This window comes from Pezoporus flaviventris, unplaced genomic scaffold, assembly GCF_033815535.1.
Source record: "Pezoporus flaviventris isolate CSIRO_AGI_PZ_B2104156 unplaced genomic scaffold, CSIRO_AGI_Pfla_v1 ptg000036l, whole genome shotgun sequence".
Taxonomy (NCBI): domain Eukaryota; kingdom Metazoa; phylum Chordata; class Aves; order Psittaciformes; family Psittacidae; genus Pezoporus; species Pezoporus flaviventris.
In genome coordinates this window covers 12,125,448-12,144,777 of record NW_026892584.1, presented here as the reverse complement: position 1 = coordinate 12,144,777, position 19,330 = coordinate 12,125,448, and the positions used below count along the sequence as shown (strand labels likewise).

The 19,330-nt window shown below is 51.0% G+C and overlaps 1 protein-coding gene across 1 annotated transcript in view; it reads left to right on the top strand.

Moving 5' to 3' along the window:
• The window catches only part of MUC5AC (mucin 5AC, oligomeric mucus/gel-forming), a 52,223-nt gene that overhangs the window by 22,189 nt on the left and 10,704 nt on the right, over positions 1 to 19,330 (top strand). Inside the window, exons 28-34 of the mRNA XM_061464244.1 lie at positions 315 to 456; positions 1,664 to 1,707; positions 1,807 to 2,013; positions 3,203 to 16,144; positions 16,345 to 16,568; positions 17,417 to 17,591; positions 17,764 to 18,014. Coding sequence (XP_061320228.1) covers positions 315 to 456; positions 1,664 to 1,707; positions 1,807 to 2,013; positions 3,203 to 16,144; positions 16,345 to 16,568; positions 17,417 to 17,591; positions 17,764 to 18,014 — 13,985 coding nt within the window. The remainder of the gene's footprint in view (positions 1 to 314; positions 457 to 1,663; positions 1,708 to 1,806; positions 2,014 to 3,202; positions 16,145 to 16,344; positions 16,569 to 17,416; positions 17,592 to 17,763; positions 18,015 to 19,330) is intronic.

Here is a 19,330-nt window from a genome sequence, read left to right as displayed (position 1 = left end):
ATCTTGTCCTGCCTATAAGAGGCTAAAATTCAATCTGATTAATAAAATTACCTTACTCAGTATATGACATGTTTATATTAGAAATTATAAGAAGAGATATAATTAGTACCTAACTGCCTAATGGATCATGAACTTGTTTGGAGTGAAAAAGAGGACAAAATACTCCAAAGCAATGAAAGAAATAGCAGTGGCAAAGTCTGAAATTCCATTACCATATGGAATAATTTGGGAAAAGCATATATAAGTGAAGTATAGAGTTACTTCTACTTCTGAAAGGTCTAGTGTCAATGTAAGTCTCATTTCTTTTATTGCAGGCTGCTATCCACACTGTCCAAAGAATAAGCCATATTTTGATGAAGAAACCATGACCTGTGTTTCTAATTGTGGTTGTTATGAAAATGGAAAAAATTACAAACCAGGAATGCAGATGCCTTCAAAGCAGAATTGTCATTTATGGTAGGATTAGTGAAGATTTTAAACACTTATTTGAAAGTTTAGGAACATAATACATCATGCACTTTTTTGTTTACCAACAGGAACTAGGTCAGTCATAGGCTGCTGAATAATGTCTAATTTTCTTTTGTTTAATTGATGACACGATGAAATATTTTACTATAGAAAAATTAATTTACTAATTATTCTGTATTCTTATTAAACTACTTTAAAATTAGTATAATAATTATTAAATTAACTTCAACCAAATTCAAATAATAATAGTTATGTCAACAGTCTGAACATTTCTATTAATATATCTGTAAAATCATTATGTGAAATTATTTAGAAGGCAACTAACCTTCATTATTTTGAGCTTGTTTCTGTTATTGCACTGGTACTTACATGTTAGTAGCAGTCAGCAAGTATTCCCACATACTCTGTCAGAATTGGTGACATGCTGGGACAAATGCTGCTAAGCCTTCTATCAACACAAAGTTAGCAGAATCAGTTACCACCTGGTCTAAAGACACCTTTAAAATAGCTACACCTGAACACTGTAAGCAGTCCAGTCAGAATAACAAAGAGCTTAGCATGAAGCCAATCTGAGCTAACCCAAATTTCATGGCATGTTTTGCAGTTCATAGACAGCTTTGTCTGCATTGTCAATATCATTAATAGCACTAAACCTAACCTGATAAATACATATCCATATTTAATTGTTTATCCAGTGGACATATGCCCATAGTCACTATAAATAGATATATCAGGATTTAGTTCTTAATAGATAAATTCCCCTGAAAATCAGAATGCATTCTTGCACCTTTTGGAAGTCATTGCATAGACAACCTCAACATCCATGATAAAGATAACCTTTCTCAGATGATACATTTACTGCACTTTCCTTTCCAAAAAATAAGTATACCTACCAGGGAGATAAGAACATTTCAAATCACCCCTCCCCACATCTTCACCCACCCCTTGAAAGCACCAATAAGGATACTGCACTTTTAGTATGCTGCAAGAAGGAGTTGCCTTTCTTGCCAGAAAACTGAGTAATCCTACCTAACCTGAATTTGTACAGCAGAACTCAAAATCTAACTTAGAGAAGATACAGTCTTTCTACATATAAATAATGAATATCAAAGGATCAGTAAAAAAATTTGAAATAATACAATTATGTCATGAACCAAGATATTTACATTCATCACCTCCCTTTTCTCTTTTCCAGTGAATGCACAAATCATGGCAAAAAATGCAAGTACGATGAAGATGGTATGTTGACAAAGTTGATTTTATCTGAATAGGATGCATTTGAGGTACACTGCTCTATGTTTCAGATACCAAGGAATAACACTGTCTTTTGATTCACAGAATGTGTCTGCGTTTATGAGGGACAGAACTACAACTATAAAGATGTGATCTACAATACTACAGATGGCACAGGAGGATGTATTGTCGCAACCTGTGGTCCCAATGGAACACTTCAAAGGGCTGTCTATGAATGTCCAACCTCAACATCACCCACAACAGCAACAACATTTCACTTCAGCACTACGCCACCTGCCACCGCTTCCACAGGTACATCCTTTATAGCCCATAAGAATACATTCTACTAATAGTGAGTAAAATAAAGCTACAAAACCATGTTCACACTCACAACATAAATTAATTAGTACAACTTCAAAATAAGTAACATTAAGTCTCATTTGTTATTAGCATTTTGTTTCAGTCAGTATTTTGTAACCAAATTAATAGACGGAAATAAACTTAGAAAATAAAACCACTTCTGAAACAGCACAATGGAAACACTGCACACTGGCTTCATAATATAATTTTGCTTATCTTCATTGTGAACAATAAAAAGACATTACCTGTAATTGTAACTATTTCTATACCTGGAATAGTTGTTACTGAATGAGTAATCCATTATTTTTTCTATTACATTATGGAATTATTACTTTCCATAAAATTCCTGGTATGGTTAATGGCATTTATAATTACAGTACTAAGTGGATTGCTTGGATATTGGCATTGAGATACTGAAATTTTTGTATTTAGAATTCCTGTTCAGCATTTTTCAGGTTGGTAATCTCTAATTACTACGGCATATGTTGTTTAATTAAATAAGTATTCAGTATACAGTTTAGAAGTTTTGAAAGCATTCAGAAACTATCAGCACTGCTGGAATTCATTAACCATTTTACAGCCACTTCACAATGAGAATTCACCTGCAAAAGCTTATGGACTGCTCTCCAAACCAATAAGCCATTAGACATCTGTTCCTTCAAATGGAGGAGCAAAGACAATGCAGCATATTGCATATTTGGAAGAAAAAAGTGCCTATTAATCTTGATGCATAGAATAAATGTTATTTTTTCTGCTGGACTTGAATGGGGCTTTGACATCCTAGAGAGCAAAAGAATCAATTACGCTGAATCAAAGGGAAAAGAAAAAAAAAGATTTTTATTTTTTTCCCCAACGTAAATAAATTCTACATGGGAGTTATTTCAACATGATTTGTAAAAGATAATTAGCAATCTCTTAGGAAGTGACAGTTCCAAGCACATCAGTACATTAAATAGCTGGGTGATGGATGTTCTGTTCAACTTCATATAAAATTATAAGTACACTAACTTGATACGTTACAGGTTCACAATGCAAGCAAATCACCTGAAGAAAATTTTCAGCCTATTTCACATAATGAAAAAGAGAATATCTGCAGAATTTTATTTTCAGTTTTGAAATCTCTTCTTTATCTCTTTCACAGTGTCTCCAACTACATCAGTATGTGTTCATGAAGTCTGTGATTGGTCAGAATGGTATGATGGGAGTCTGCAAACCCCTGGCTATGATGGTGGAGATTTTGAAACATTTGATGATTTGAGAGCTAAAGGTTATGAAGTCTGTAAGACTCCACGGGCTGTTCAATGCAGAGCAGAGAAATTCCCCAATATACCACTGAAAGACCTTGGCCAAAAAGTAGAATGTAGTACAACAGCTGGGCTTATATGTTACAACAAAGATCAAATTTCAACAATGTGCGACAATTATGAAATCAGAATCTTATGCTGTCAATTTGTACCATGCTCTTCCACAACACATTTCAGCATGTCAACACCAATCATACCACCAGCTAAAAGCACAGAAACATCAAGTCCAACTGAAGAAACTACATTATTTTCAACCACTCTCTCACCAGTTACTCTAACTTCTGAAAGTACAACATTTGCACCTTCAGCTACTAGAGAAACAACCACACTCACAAGTGAAATGACAACACCTGTCACCACTTCTCCTTCAGCAGCTATTTGTACTAAAGAAGAATGCTACTGGTCAAAGTGGTATGATGTAAGTTATCCAGGGTCTGGATATGAAGATGGAGATTTTGACACAATTCAGAACATTGAAAAAAAGGGTTACAAAGTCTGTGAAAACAGAAAGGATGTTGAATGCAGAGCAGTAAGGTTCCCTAATACACCATATCCCCTCCTGGAGCAACACATAACATGTAGCACAGAAGAAGGGTTGAAATGTTACAATAAAGACCAACTGCCACCCATCTGCTATAATTACAAACTAAGATTTAAATGCTGCAAAAATATGACAGTACCATGCCAGCCAACTGCATCACCTCAAAGAACAACACAGACATCAGAAACTACTCCAGTTTTCTCAACAACTCTAATAACATCATCCACAGAAGTATCAACACCGTATTTCCAAACAAAACATAAGGTAACAACAGCATCAACAGCTCCACCAGAAACAGGATATATTCATACAAGAATTACATCACAAACAACAACACAATCCCAAAGAGAAACAGAGACAACAAAGGCATCAATCCCCATATACTACTCCTCTACCACGCAGCCCACCTCTTCAGAAATCATATCGCAAACCTACGCCAGCACCACCAGCCCCACAGGAACACCTACCACTTACTACCCCAGCGTGACCTCGCCCACCACCACGTCCACTACCGCCTGTGAGCCCGAGGTGTGCTCCTGGAGCGAATGGTTCGACGTCGACTTCCCCTCCTCGGGGCCCAACCAGGGAGACTTCGAAACCTACCAGCGCATCCGCGCCGCCGGCAAGGAAGTCTGTCAACGTCCAAAGGATATAGAGTGCCGGGCGGAGGACTACCCCGAGGTCTCCATCCAGCAGGTCGGACAGGTGGTGCAGTGCGACGTCCACTTTGGGCTGGTGTGCAAGAACGAAGACCAGACTGGCAAGTCGAAGATGTGCCTCAACTACAGGATCCGCGTCCTCTGCTGCACCCCGAACTACAACTGCCCAAGCAGCACCTCCTTCCCAGCCACCAGCCCTACCAGCACCGTCACCCGCACTGCCCCAACATCCTCCAGTGTCACGACCTCCACCTCCACATACCACTCCTCTACCACGCAGCCCACCTCTTCAGAAATCATATCGCAAACCTACGCCAGCACCACCAGCCCCACAGCGACGCCTACCATTTACTACCCCAGCGTGACCTCGCCCACCACCACGTCCACTACCGCCTGTGAGCCCGAGGTGTGCTCCTGGAGCGAATGGTTCGACGTCGACTTCCCCTCCTCGGGGCCCAACCAGGGAGACTTCGAAACCTACCAGCGCATCCGCGCCGCCGGCAAGGAAGTCTGTCAACGTCCAAAGGATATCGAGTGCCGGGCGGAGGACTACCCCGAGGTCTCCATCCAGCAGGTCGGACAGGTGGTGCAGTGCGACGTCCACTTTGGGCTGGTGTGCAAGAACGAAGACCAGACTGGCAAGTCGAAGATGTGCCTCAACTACAGGATCCGCGTCCTCTGCTGCACCCCGAACTACAACTGCCCAAGCAGCACCTCCTTCCCAGCCACCAGCCCTACCAGCACCGTCACCCGCACTGCCCCAACATCCTCCAGTGTCACGACCTCCACCTCCACATACCACTCCTCTACCACGCAGCCCACCTCTTCAGAAATCATATCGCAAACCTACGCCAGCACCACCAGCCCCACAGCGACGCCTACCATTTACTACCCCAGCGTGACCTCGCCCACCACCACGTCCACTACCGCCTGTGAGCCCGAGGTGTGCTCCTGGAGCGAATGGTTCGACGTCTACTTCCCCTCCTCGGGGCCCAACCAGGGAGACTTCGAAACCTACCAGCGCATCCGCGCCGCCGGCAAGGAAGTCTGTCAACGTCCAAAGGATATCGAGTGCCGGGCGGAGGACTACCCCGAGGTCTCCATCCAGCAGGTCGGACAGGTGGTGCAGTGCGACGTCCACTTTGGGCTGGTGTGCAAGAACGAAGACCAGACTGGCAAGTCGAAGATGTGCCTCAACTACAGGATCCGCGTCCTCTGCTGCACCCCGAACTACAACTGCCCAAGCAGCACCTCCTTCCCAGCCACCAGCCCTACCAGCACCGTCACCCGCACTGCCCCAACATCCTCCAGTGTCACGACCTCCACCTCCACATACCACTCCTCTACCACGCAGCCCACCTCTTCAGAAATCATATCGCAAACCTACGCCAGCACCACCAGCCCCACAGCGACGCCTACCATTTACTACCCCAGCGTGACCTCGCCCACCACCACGTCCACTACCGCCTGTGAGCCCGAGGTGTGCTCCTGGAGCGAATGGTTCGACGTCGACTTCCCCTCCTCGGGGCCCAACCAGGGAGACTTCGAAACCTACCAGCGCATCCGCGCCGCCGGCAAGGAAGTCTGTCAACGTCCAAAGGATATAGAGTGCCGGGCGGAGGACTACCCCGAGGTCTCCATCCAGCAGGTCGGACAGGTGGTGCAGTGCGACGTCCACTTTGGGCTGGTGTGCAAGAACGAAGACCAGACTGGCAAGTCGAAGATGTGCCTCAACTACAGGATCCGCGTCCTCTGCTGCACCCCGAACTACAACTGCCCAAGCAGCACCTCCTTCCCAGCCACCAGCCCTACCAGCACCGTCACCCGCACTGCCCCAACATCCTCCAGTGTCACGACCTCCACCTCCACATACCACTCCTCTACCACGCAGCCCACCTCTTCAGAAATCATATCGCAAACCTACGCCAGCACCACCAGCCCCACAGCGACGCCTACCATTTACTACCCCAGCGTGACCTCGCCCACCACCACGTCCACTACCGCCTGTGAGCCCGAGGTGTGCTCCTGGAGCGAATGGTTCGACGTCGACTTCCCCTCCTCGGGGCCCAACCAGGGAGACTTCGAAACCTACCAGCGCATCCGCGCCGCCGGCAAGGAAGTCTGTCAACGTCCAAAGGATATAGAGTGCCGGGCGGAGGACTACCCCGAGGTCTCCATCCAGCAGGTCGGACAGGTGGTGCAGTGCGACGTCCACTTTGGGCTGGTGTGCAAGAACGAAGACCAGACTGGCAAGTCGAAGATGTGCCTCAACTACAGGATCCGCGTCCTCTGCTGCACCCCGAACTACAACTGCCCAAGCAGCACCTCCTTCCCAGCCACCAGCCCTACCAGCACCGTCACCCGCACTGCCCCAACATCCTCCAGTGTCACGACCTCCACCTCCACATACCACTCCTCTACCACGCAGCCCACCTCTTCAGAAATCATATCGCAAACCTACGCCAGCACCACCAGGCCCACAGCGACGCCTACCATTTACTACCCCAGCGTGACCTCGCCCACCACCACGTCCACTACCGCCTGTGAGCCCGAGGTGTGCTCCTGGAGCGAATGGTTCGACGTCGACTTCCCCTCCTCGGGGCCCAACCAGGGAGACTTCGAAACCTACCAGCGCATCCGCGCCGCCGGCAAGGAAGTCTGTCAACGTCCAAAGGATATCGAGTGCCGGGCGGAGGACTACCCCGAGGTCTCCATCCAGCAGGTCGGACAGGTGGTGCAGTGCGACGTCCACTTTGGGCTGGTGTGCAAGAACGAAGACCAGACTGGCAAGTCGAAGATGTGCCTCAACTACAGGATCCGCGTCCTCTGCTGCACCCCGAACTACAACTGCCCAAGCAGCACCTCCTTCCCAGCCACCAGCCCTACCAGCACCGTCACCCGCACTGCCCCAACATCCTCCAGTGTCACGACCTCCACCTCCACATACCACTCCTCTACCACGCAGCCCACCTCTTCAGAAATCATATCGCAAACCTACGCCAGCACCACCAGCCCCACAGCGACGCCTACCATTTACTACCCCAGCGTGACCTCGCCCACCACCACGTCCACTACCGCCTGTGAGCCCGAGGTGTGCTCCTGGAGCGAATGGTTCGACGTCGACTTCCCCTCCTCGGGGCCCAACCAGGGAGACTTCGAAACCTACCAGCGCATCCGCGCCGCCGGCAAGGAAGTCTGTCAACGTCCAAAGGATATCGAGTGCCGGGCGGAGGACTACCCCGAGGTCTCCATCCAGCAGGTCGGACAGGTGGTGCAGTGCGACGTCCACTTTGGGCTGGTGTGCAAGAACGAAGACCAGACTGGCAAGTCGAAGATGTGCCTCAACTACAGGATCCGCGTCCTCTGCTGCACCCCGAACTACAACTGCCCAAGCAGCACCTCCTTCCCAGCCACCAGCCCTACCAGCACCGTCACCCGCACTGCCCCAACATCCTCCAGTGTCACGACCTCCACCTCCACATACCACTCCTCTACCACGCAGCCCACCTCTTCAGAAATCATATCGCAAACCTACGCCAGCACCACCAGCCCCACAGCGACGCCTACCATTTACTACCCCAGCGTGACCTCGCCCACCACCACGTCCACTACCGCCTGTGAGCCCGAGGTGTGCTCCTGGAGCGAATGGTTCAACGTCGACTTCCCCTCCTCGGGGCCCAACCAGGGAGACTTCGAAACCTACCAGCGCATCCGCGCCGCCGGCAAGGAAGTCTGTCAACGTCCAAAGGATATAGAGTGCCGGGCGGAGGACTACCCCGAGGTCTCCATCCAGCAGGTCGGACAGGTGGTGCAGTGCGACGTCCACTTTGGGCTGGTGTGCAAGAACGAAGACCAGACTGGCAAGTCGAAGATGTGCCTCAACTACAGGATCCGCGTCCTCTGCTGCACCCCGAACTACAACTGCCCAAGCAGCACCTCCTTCCCAGCCACCAGCCCTACCAGCACCGTCACCCGCACTGCCCCAACATCCTCCAGTGTCACGACCTCCACCTCCACATACCACTCCTCTACCACGCAGCCCACCTCTTCAGAAATCATATCGCAAACCTACGCCAGCACCACCAGCCCCACAGCGACGCCTACCATTTACTACCCCAGCGTGACCTCGCCCACCACCACGTCCACTACCGCCTGTGAGCCCGAGGTGTGCTCCTGGAGCGAATGGTTCGACGTCGACTTCCCCTCCTCGGGGCCCAACCAGGGAGACTTCGAAACCTACCAGCGCATCCGCGCCGCCGGCAAGGAAGTCTGTCAACGTCCAAAGGATATCGAGTGCCGGGCGGAGGACTACCCCGAGGTCTCCATCCAGCAGGTCGGACAGGTGGTGCAGTGCGACGTCCACTTTGGGCTGGTGTGCAAGAACGAAGACCAGACTGGCAAGTCGAAGATGTGCCTCAACTACAGGATCCGCGTCCTCTGCTGCACCCCGAACTACAACTGCCCAAGCAGCACCTCCTTCCCAGCCACCAGCCCTACCAGCACCGTCACCCGCACTGCCCCAACATCCTCCAGTGTCACGACCTCCACCTCCACATACCACTCCTCTACCACGCAGCCCACCTCTTCAGAAATCATATCGCAAACCTACGCCAGCACCACCAGCCCCACAGCGACGCCTACCATTTACTACCCCAGCGTGACCTCGCCCACCACCACGTCCACTACCGCCTGTGAGCCCGAGGTGTGCTCCTGGAGCGAATGGTTCGACGTCGACTTCCCCTCCTCGGGGCCCAACCAGGGAGACTTCGAAACCTACCAGCGCATCCGCGCCGCCGGCAAGGAAGTCTGTCAACGTCCAAAGGATATCGAGTGCCGGGCGGAGGACTACCCCGAGGTCTCCATCCAGCAGGTCGGACAGGTGGTGCAGTGCGACGTCCACTTTGGGCTGGTGTGCAAGAACGAAGACCAGACTGGCAAGTCGAAGATGTGCCTCAACTACAGGATCCGCGTCCTCTGCTGCACCCCGAACTACAACTGCCCAAGCAGCACCTCCTTCCCAGCCACCAGCCCTACCAGCACCGTCACCCGCACTGCCCCAACATCCTCCAGTGTCACGACCTCCACCTCCACATACCACTCCTCTACCACGCAGCCCACCTCTTCAGAAATCATATCGCAAACCTACGCCAGCACCACCAGCCCCACAGCGACGCCTACCATTTACTACCCCAGCGTGACCTCGCCCACCACCACGTCCACTACCGCCTGTGAGCCCGAGGTGTGCTCCTGGAGCGAATGGTTCGACGTCTACTTCCCCTCCTCGGGGCCCAACCAGGGAGACTTCGAAACCTACCAGCGCATCCGCGCCGCCGGCAAGGAAGTCTGTCAACGTCCAAAGGATATCGAGTGCCGGGCGGAGGACTACCCCGAGGTCTCCATCCAGCAGGTCGGACAGGTGGTGCAGTGCGACGTCCACTTTGGGCTGGTGTGCAAGAACGAAGACCAGACTGGCAAGTCGAAGATGTGCCTCAACTACAGGATCCGCGTCCTCTGCTGCACCCCGAACTACAACTGCCCAAGCAGCACCTCCTTCCCAGCCACCAGCCCTACCAGCACCGTCACCCGCACTGCCCCAACATCCTCCAGTGTCACGACCTCCACCTCCACATACCACTCCTCTACCACGCAGCCCACCTCTTCAGAAATCATATCGCAAACCTACGCCAGCACCACCAGCCCCACAGCGACGCCTACCATTTACTACCCCAGCGTGACCTCGCCCACCACCACGTCCACTACCGCCTGTGAGCCCGAGGTGTGCTCCTGGAGCGAATGGTTCGACGTCGACTTCCCCTCCTCGGGGCCCAACCAGGGAGACTTCGAAACCTACCAGCGCATCCGCGCCGCCGGCAAGGAAGTCTGTCAACGTCCAAAGGATATAGAGTGCCGGGCGGAGGACTACCCCGAGGTCTCCATCCAGCAGGTCGGACAGGTGGTGCAGTGCGACGTCCACTTTGGGCTGGTGTGCAAGAACGAAGACCAGACTGGCAAGTCGAAGATGTGCCTCAACTACAGGATCCGCGTCCTCTGCTGCACCCCGAACTACAACTGCCCAAGCAGCACCTCCTTCCCAGCCACCAGCCCTACCAGCACCGTCACCCGCACTGCCCCAACATCCTCCAGTGTCACGACCTCCACCTCCACATACCACTCCTCTACCACGCAGCCCACCTCTTCAGAAATCATATCGCAAACCTACGCCAGCACCACCAGCCCCACAGCGACGCCTACCATTTACTACCCCAGCGTGACCTCGCCCACCACCACGTCCACTACCGCCTGTGAGCCCGAGGTGTGCTCCTGGAGCGAATGGTTCGACGTCTACTTCCCCTCCTCGGGGCCCAACCAGGGAGACTTCGAAACCTACCAGCGCATCCGCGCCGCCGGCAAGGAAGTCTGTCAACGTCCAAAGGATATCGAGTGCCGGGCGGAGGACTACCCCGAGGTCTCCATCCAGCAGGTCGGACAGGTGGTGCAGTGCGACGTCCACTTTGGGCTGGTGTGCAAGAACGAAGACCAGACTGGCAAGTCGAAGATGTGCCTCAACTACAGGATCCGCGTCCTCTGCTGCACCCCGAACTACAACTGCCCAAGCAGCACCTCCTTCCCAGCCACCAGCCCTACCAGCACCGTCACCCGCACTGCCCCAACATCCTCCAGTGTCACGACCTCCACCTCCACATACCACTCCTCTACCACGCAGCCCACCTCTTCAGAAATCATATCGCAAACCTACGCCAGCACCACCAGCCCCACAGCGACGCCTACCATTTACTACCCCAGCGTGACCTCGCCCACCACCACGTCCACTACCGCCTGTGAGCCCGAGGTGTGCTCCTGGAGCGAATGGTTCGACGTCTACTTCCCCTCCTCGGGGCCCAACCAGGGAGACTTCGAAACCTACCAGCGCATCCGCGCCGCCGGCAAGGAAGTCTGTCAACGTCCAAAGGATATCGAGTGCCGGGCGGAGGACTACCCCGAGGTCTCCATCCAGCAGGTCGGACAGGTGGTGCAGTGCGACGTCCACTTTGGGCTGGTGTGCAAGAACGAAGACCAGACTGGCAAGTCGAAGATGTGCCTCAACTACAGGATCCGCGTCCTCTGCTGCACCCTGAACTACAACTGCCCAAGCAGCACCTCCTTCCCAGCCACCAGCCCTACCAGCACCGTCACCCGCACTGCCCCAACATCCTCCAGTGTCACGACCTCCACCTCCACATACCACTCCTCTACCACGCAGCCCACCTCTTCAGAAATCATATCGCAAACCTACGCCAGCACCACCAGCCCCACAGCGACGCCTACCATTTACTACCCCAGCGTGACCTCGCCCACCACCACGTCCACTACCGCCTGTGAGCCCGAGGTGTGCTCCTGGAGCGAATGGTTCGACGTCGACTTCCCCTCCTCGGGGCCCAACCAGGGAGACTTCGAAACCTACCAGCGCATCCGCGCCGCCGGCAAGGAAGTCTGTCAACGTCCAGAGGATATCGAGTGCCGGGCGGAGGACTACCCCGAGGTCTCCATCCAGCAGGTCGGACAGGTGGTGCAGTGCGACGTCCACTTTGGGCTGGTGTGCAAGAACGAAGACCAGACTGGCAAGTCGAAGATGTGCCTCAACTACAGGATCCGCGTCCTCTGCTGCACCCCGAACTACAACTGCCCAAGCAGCACCTCCTTCCCAGCCACCAGCCCTACCAGCACCGTCACCCGCACTGCCCCAACATCCTCCAGTGTCACGACCTCCACCTCCACATACCACTCCTCTACCACGCAGCCCACCTCTTCAGAAATCATATCGCAAACCTACGCCAGCACCACCAGCCCCACAGCGACGCCTACCATTTACTACCCCAGCGTGACCTCGCCCACCACCACGTCCACTACCGCCTGTGAGCCCGAGGTGTGCTCCTGGAGCGAATGGTTCGACGTCTACTTCCCCTCCTCGGGGCCCAACCAGGGAGACTTCGAAACCTACCAGCGCATCCGCGCCGCCGGCAAGGAAGTCTGTCAACGTCCAAAGGATATCGAGTGCCGGGCGGAGGACTACCCCGAGGTCTCCATCCAGCAGGTCGGACAGGTGGTGCAGTGCGACGTCCACTTTGGGCTGGTGTGCAAGAACGAAGACCAGACTGGCAAGTCGAAGATGTGCCTCAACTACAGGATCCGCGTCCTCTGCTGCACCCCGAACTACAACTGCCCAAGCAGCACCTCCTTCCCAGCCACCAGCCCTACCAGCACCGTCACCCGCACTGCCCCAACATCCTCCAGTGTCACGACCTCCACCTCCACATACCACTCCTCTACCACGCAGCCCACCTCTTCAGAAATCATATCGCAAACCTACGCCAGCACCACCAGCCCCACAGCGACGCCTACCATTTACTACCCCAGCGTGACCTCGCCCACCACCACGTCCACTACCGCCTGTGAGCCCGAGGTGTGCTCCTGGAGCGAATGGTTCGACGTCGACTTCCCCTCCTCGGGGCCCAACCAGGGAGACTTCGAAACCTACCAGCGCATCCGCGCCGCCGGCAAGGAAGTCTGTCAACGTCCAAAGGATATCGAGTGCCGGGCGGAGGACTACCCCGAGGTCTCCATCCAGCAGGTCGGACAGGTGGTGCAGTGCGACGTCCACTTTGGGCTGGTGTGCAAGAACGAAGACCAGACTGGCAAGTCGAAGATGTGCCTCAACTACAGGATCCGCGTCCTCTGCTGCACCCCGAACTACAACTGCCCAAGCAGCACCTCCTTCCCAGCCACCAGCCCTACCAGCACCGTCACCCGCACTGCCCCAACATCCTCCAGTGTCACGACCTCCACCTCCACATACCACTCCTCTACCACGCAGCCCACCTCTTCAGAAATCATATCGCAAACCTACGCCAGCACCACCAGCCCCACAGCGACGCCTACCATTTACTACCCCAGCGTGACCTCCCCCACCACCACGTCCACTACCGCCTGTGAGCCCGAGGTGTGCTCCTGGAGCGAATGGTTCGACGTCGACTTCCCCTCCTCGGGGCCCAACCAGGGAGACTTCGAAACCTACCAGCGCATCCGCGCCGCCGGCAAGGAAGTCTGTCAACGTCCAAAGGATATCGAGTGCCGGGCGGAGGACTACCCCGAGGTCTCCATCCAGCAGGTCGGACAGGTGGTGCAGTGCGACGTCCACTTTGGGCTGGTGTGCAAGAACGAAGACCAGATTGGCAAGTCGAAGATGTGCCTCAACTACAGGATCCGCGTCCTCTGCTGCACCCCGAACTACAACTGCCCAAGCAGCACCTCCTTCCCAGCCACCAGCCCTACCAGCACCGTCACCCGCACTGCCCCAACATCCTCCAGTGTCACGACCTCCACCTCCACATACCACTCCTCTACCACGCAGCCCACCTCTTCAGAAATCATATCGCAAACCTACGCCAGCACCACCAGCCCCACAGCGACGCCTACCATTTACTACCCCAGCGTGACCTCGCCCACCACCACGTCCACTACCGCCTGTGAGCCCGAGGTGTGCTCCTGGAGCGAATGGTTCGACGTCGACTTCCCCTCCTCGGGGCCCAACCAGGGAGACTTCGAAACCTACCAGCGCATCCGCGCCGCCGGCAAGGAAGTCTGTCAACGTCCAAAGGATATCGAGTGCCGGGCGGAGGACTACCCCGAGGTCTCCATCCAGCAGGTCGGACAGGTGGTGCAGTGCGACGTCCACTTTGGGCTGGTGTGCAAGAACGAAGACCAGACTGGCAAGTCGAAGATGTGCCTCAACTACAGGATCCGCGTCCTCTGCTGCACCCCGAACTACAACTGCCCAAGCAGCACCTCCTTCCCAGCCACCAGCCCTACCAGCACCGTCACCCGCACTGCCCCAACATCCTCCAGTGTCACGACCTCCACCTCCACATACCACTCCTCTACCACGCAGCCCACCTCTTCAGAAATCATATCGCAAACCTACGCCAGCACCACCAGCCCCACAGCGACGCCTACCATTTACTACCCCAGCGTGACCTCGCCCACCACCACGTCCACTACCGCCTGTGAGCCCGAGGTGTGCTCCTGGAGCGAATGGTTCGACGTCGACTTCCCCTCCTCGGGGCCCAACCAGGGAGACTTCGAAACCTACCAGCGCATCCGCGCCGCCGGCAAGGAAGTCTGTCAACGTCCAAAGGATATCGAGTGCCGGGCGGAGGACTACCCCGAGGTCTCCATCCAGCAGGTCGGACAGGTGGTGCAGTGCGACGTCCACTTTGGGCTGGTGTGCAAGAACGAAGACCAGACTGGCAAGTCGAAGATGTGCCTCAACTACAGGATCCGCGTCCTCTGCTGCACCCCGAACTACAACTGCCCAAGCAGCACCTCCTTCCCAGCCACCAGCCCTACCAGCACCGTCACCCGCACTGCCCCAACATCCTCCAGTGTCACGACCTCCACCTCCACATACCACTCCTCTACCACGCAGCCCACCTCTTCAGAAATCATATCGCAAACCTACGCCAGCACCACCAGCCCCACAGCGACGCCTACCATTTACTACCCCAGCGTGACCTCCCCCACCACCACGTCCACTACCGCCTGTGAGCCCGAGGTGTGCTCCTGGAGCGAATGGTTCGACGTCGACTTCCCCTCCTCGGGGCCCAACCAGGGAGACTTCGAAACCTACCAGCGCATCCGCGCCGCCGGCAAGGAAGTCTGTCAACGTCCAAAGGATATCGAGTGCCGGGCGGAGGACTACCCCGAGGTCTCCATCCAGCAGGTCGGACAGGTGGTGCAGTGCGACGTCCACTTTGGGCTGGTGTGCAAGAACGAAGACCAGACTGGCAAGTCGAAGATGTGCCTCAACTACAGGATCCGCGTCCTCTGCTGCACCCCGAACTACAACTGCCCAAGCAGCACCTCCTTCCCAGCCACCAGCCCTACCAGCACCGTCACCCGCACTGCCCCAACATCCTCCAGTGTCACGACCTCCACCTCCACATACCACTCCTCTACCACGCAGCCCACCTCTTCAGAAATCATATCGCAAACCTACGCCAGCACCACCAGCCCCACAGCGACGCCTACCATTTACTACCCCAGCGTGACCTCCCCCACCACCACGTCCACTACCGCCTGTGAGCCCGAGGTGTGCTCCTGGAGCGAATGGTTCGACGTCGACTTCCCCTCCTCGGGGCCCAACCAGGGAGACTTCGAAACCTACCAGCGCATCCGCGCCGCCGGCAAGGAAGTCTGTCAACGTCCAAAGGATATCGAGTGCCGGGCGGAGGACTACCCCGAGGTCTCCATCCAGCAGGTCGGACAGGTGGTGCAGTGCGACGTCCACTTTGGGCTGGTGTGCAAGAACGAAGACCAGACTGGCAAGTCAAAGATGTGCCTCAACTACAGGATCCGCGTCCTCTGCTGCACCCCGAACTACAACTGCCCAAGCAGCACCTCCTTCCCAATGACCAGCCTCACTACCAGTAGTGCCACATCTGCGTCTTCTTCTACCAGCACTTCTTCTACCCCTATATCAACACCATGTTTCTGCAAAATTGGCAGTGTTTTTTTTTCACCTGGTTAGTTAATAATTTTTTATCAGTCAATACATATATTATTTAATTATTTGGTGTTTTTATTTAAGTACAAGTTTATTTTTAATTCCATTATATTCAGAATGTTTAGTTGCTATTTTTTTATTTAGTTCTTCAGTTTTTGAGCTTTTTTTTTATTCTTTTTTTTCTTTGTCTCTTACTGGATTTGCTTATTTTCTATTCAGGTGAAGTGATTTACAACCGTACAGATAGTGACGGATGTAGATTTTATGCCATCTGTAGTCCAACTTGTATTGTTCAACGACACGCTGTGGATTGTAACGTTACTCCTCCTCTAACCACTACGTCTCCTGAATGGTCTACCATAACAACAACAGTTCCTCTGCCTACAACTTCTGGAAGGCTTCCTTTTCCTGGTTGTGTGTCTGCTACTTACCCTCCTCTTCAAGTATGTTATTTCTGTGTTGTGTTATGTTATGATTCCTGAATTAAAATCAATGTTAAGTTGATACCAGAAATAACAGTTTGTAGTTTTTAAGTTTTAAATGTGCAGGCTGCCAGGATAAGTATTTCTTGTTGTGAGCAATATGAACAACATAAAATTTTATGTTCCTTCTTTATTATTTTTTTTCACACTGAGAAAGCAAGCTACAATTATCTTTTATAATTACTTTTGTAGTAGTAAAACACTTTCTGATGCACTGTGTTGCATAAATGAGAAGTCTTTCTGAAATAATAGAGGGAGTTTTCTTGTACATTTTGTTTCTTCACTAAATAGTATAATGTAAGCTACTGTGGAGGCTTGTATTAGTTTCTCTTCTGCCTTCTCACCTCTATTTCTGTACACACCTTTTTTTATAGTGATGGTCTGTGGTGATACCGAAGTACAATTACATAGCTAATATCAGTTAACATAAGGGACATCAGTTCCCTTAACTTATGACCTATCTCCCTAGACTTCAGAAGAATAAGTGTTCCCATCTCCATTAGCATTAAAATAAATAAATTTTGTAGAATATTGATGAATTTGTACTATCAGCAAATATTTTAATTTTAGTCTTTCCTTCAGATTTTGAAACCAGAACACATTCTGATCCTCTGTATCATGGTCATAATTATGAATACCTCTGGTCAACATTACAAATCATTAGCACCACAAATTTAAGAAAAGTAACACATATTATCTTCCTTTCCAACACCACCATTACTGGAAACAATATACCACTAAATGGAAAATATGAGTAGAGTTCATATATGTTTGCAAATTCCTAACAGCAATTTTTGGTCATTTTGCAGCCTGGACAAAGATACAAATTATCCAACTGTACAGAACTCATCTGTAAGGGAGACAACAAGGTAGAAGTAATTCCAACGCACTGCCCACCTGTAAAGGAAATTACCTGTGCAAACAAATATCCAGCAATACTGGTACCTGATGAAAATGGCTGCTGTTATCATTATGAATGTCAATGTAAGCACCAGTAGATAAAGGAAAAATCTGTTTTGAAAAAAGCAAACAAATTATATGGGCATTTTGTCTTCTTAGGGGTCCTCTTAAATTGTAGTATATTCAGTTCAGTTTATAAATTCTTTCTTCTACATTAGTTTTCACGTTAATCTTCTAAATGTGTTCTCTCTACCAGGTGTGTGCAGTGGATGGGGTGATCCACATTATATTACTTTTGATGGAACCTACTATACTTTCCTTGAAAACTGTACTTACGTCCTGGTGAAACAGATTGTGCCTAAATATGACAACTTCCGTGTTTACATTGACAATTATTACTGCGATTCAGAAGATGGACTTTCCTGCCCTAAATCCATTATTATTTTCTATAAATCTGCAGAAGTGCTGCTGACCCGTAAACTCATGAATGGTGTGATGACCAATGTGGTAAAATATACACTTTTTAATTTCTCTATTTTTTGCAAAAAAGAAATAAGGTCCTGAGGCCTTGCTGATTACAATTCGAAATACAGTCTGTTAGAATATTGCATCATGGACGTGATGAGGGTAGAGGGTATCATAGAATAGTCTGGGTTGTAGGGACCTTCAAGATCACGTAGTTCCAACTCCCCTGCCATGGGTAGGGACACCTTTCACCAGACCCGGTTGCCCAAAGCCCCATTCAAACTGGCCTTGAACACTGCCAGGGATGGGGCATCCACAGCTTCTCTGGGCAACCTGTTCCAGTGTCTCACCACCCTCATAGTGAAGAATGTTTTCTTAATATTTAATCTAAATCTACCCTCTGTCATCTTAATACCATTTCCCTTTGTCATGACACTACATGCCCCTGTAAGAGTCCCTCTCCAGATTTTTTTGTAGGTATCATTAAGAAAAAAAAGTTCCTAAGGAAAAAATATCAGAAACAACTTAGCACTACGCAGATATGATTTTTTATGCGCATGTACATGTACACATAAGTAACACTAGGAAACAGACTATACAGCTGACAGAGAAGTCAGGAAGAATGATCAGTCAGGTGCCTGATTTGTGTTTAATGAAAACCAGTATATTGTGACATTGACTTATATAAACAAACACATTATTAAGAAACATGAATGCAAATCACAAGTGTGACTTTCATGCTGAAGACGGTCTCACTCCTATACTGGGGAATTTACTAATCAATTAGAAAACACAAAGAGGTGGGAGGGAAAGTCTGTCTCAGTATGCACTCTTCCTCAACAGAGCCATGCCACATTCTCCTTACCTGCAGTCAGAAAAGCATGCTGAAACAATTAGTCCAGTGATTCCTTGTGAAAGAAAAAAGTAACTGGCAATTTTAACTCTTACTTTATCCCAATTCAATGAGAAAAAAATTGCAGAATAACTCCTGACAAAAAGTTATCAGGCAAATATATCCATGTCCATCAGCTTGTATAAGATACAGGCTGCAAATGGAACAGCTTAGATTAACAAATAAATATAACTACTGCATAAAACTGGCACCAGGGACATACTACTTAATTTTGAATTCAGACAACTTTTCCAGTGCCTAACAACAGGTAGTATAAGGATAGCGTGATTCTGCAGCAGTTATTCCATAATAATGGCAGAAGTATTTATGTAGTTAAAGAAAACTACCACTCATTTTCATATGAAAAATGTTTACAGTACACAAAACCATGAGAGATACAAAGAAAGTACTTGGATTTAGAATGCTATGCATTAGCACACAGTCTACACAAACACAAAACACAGAG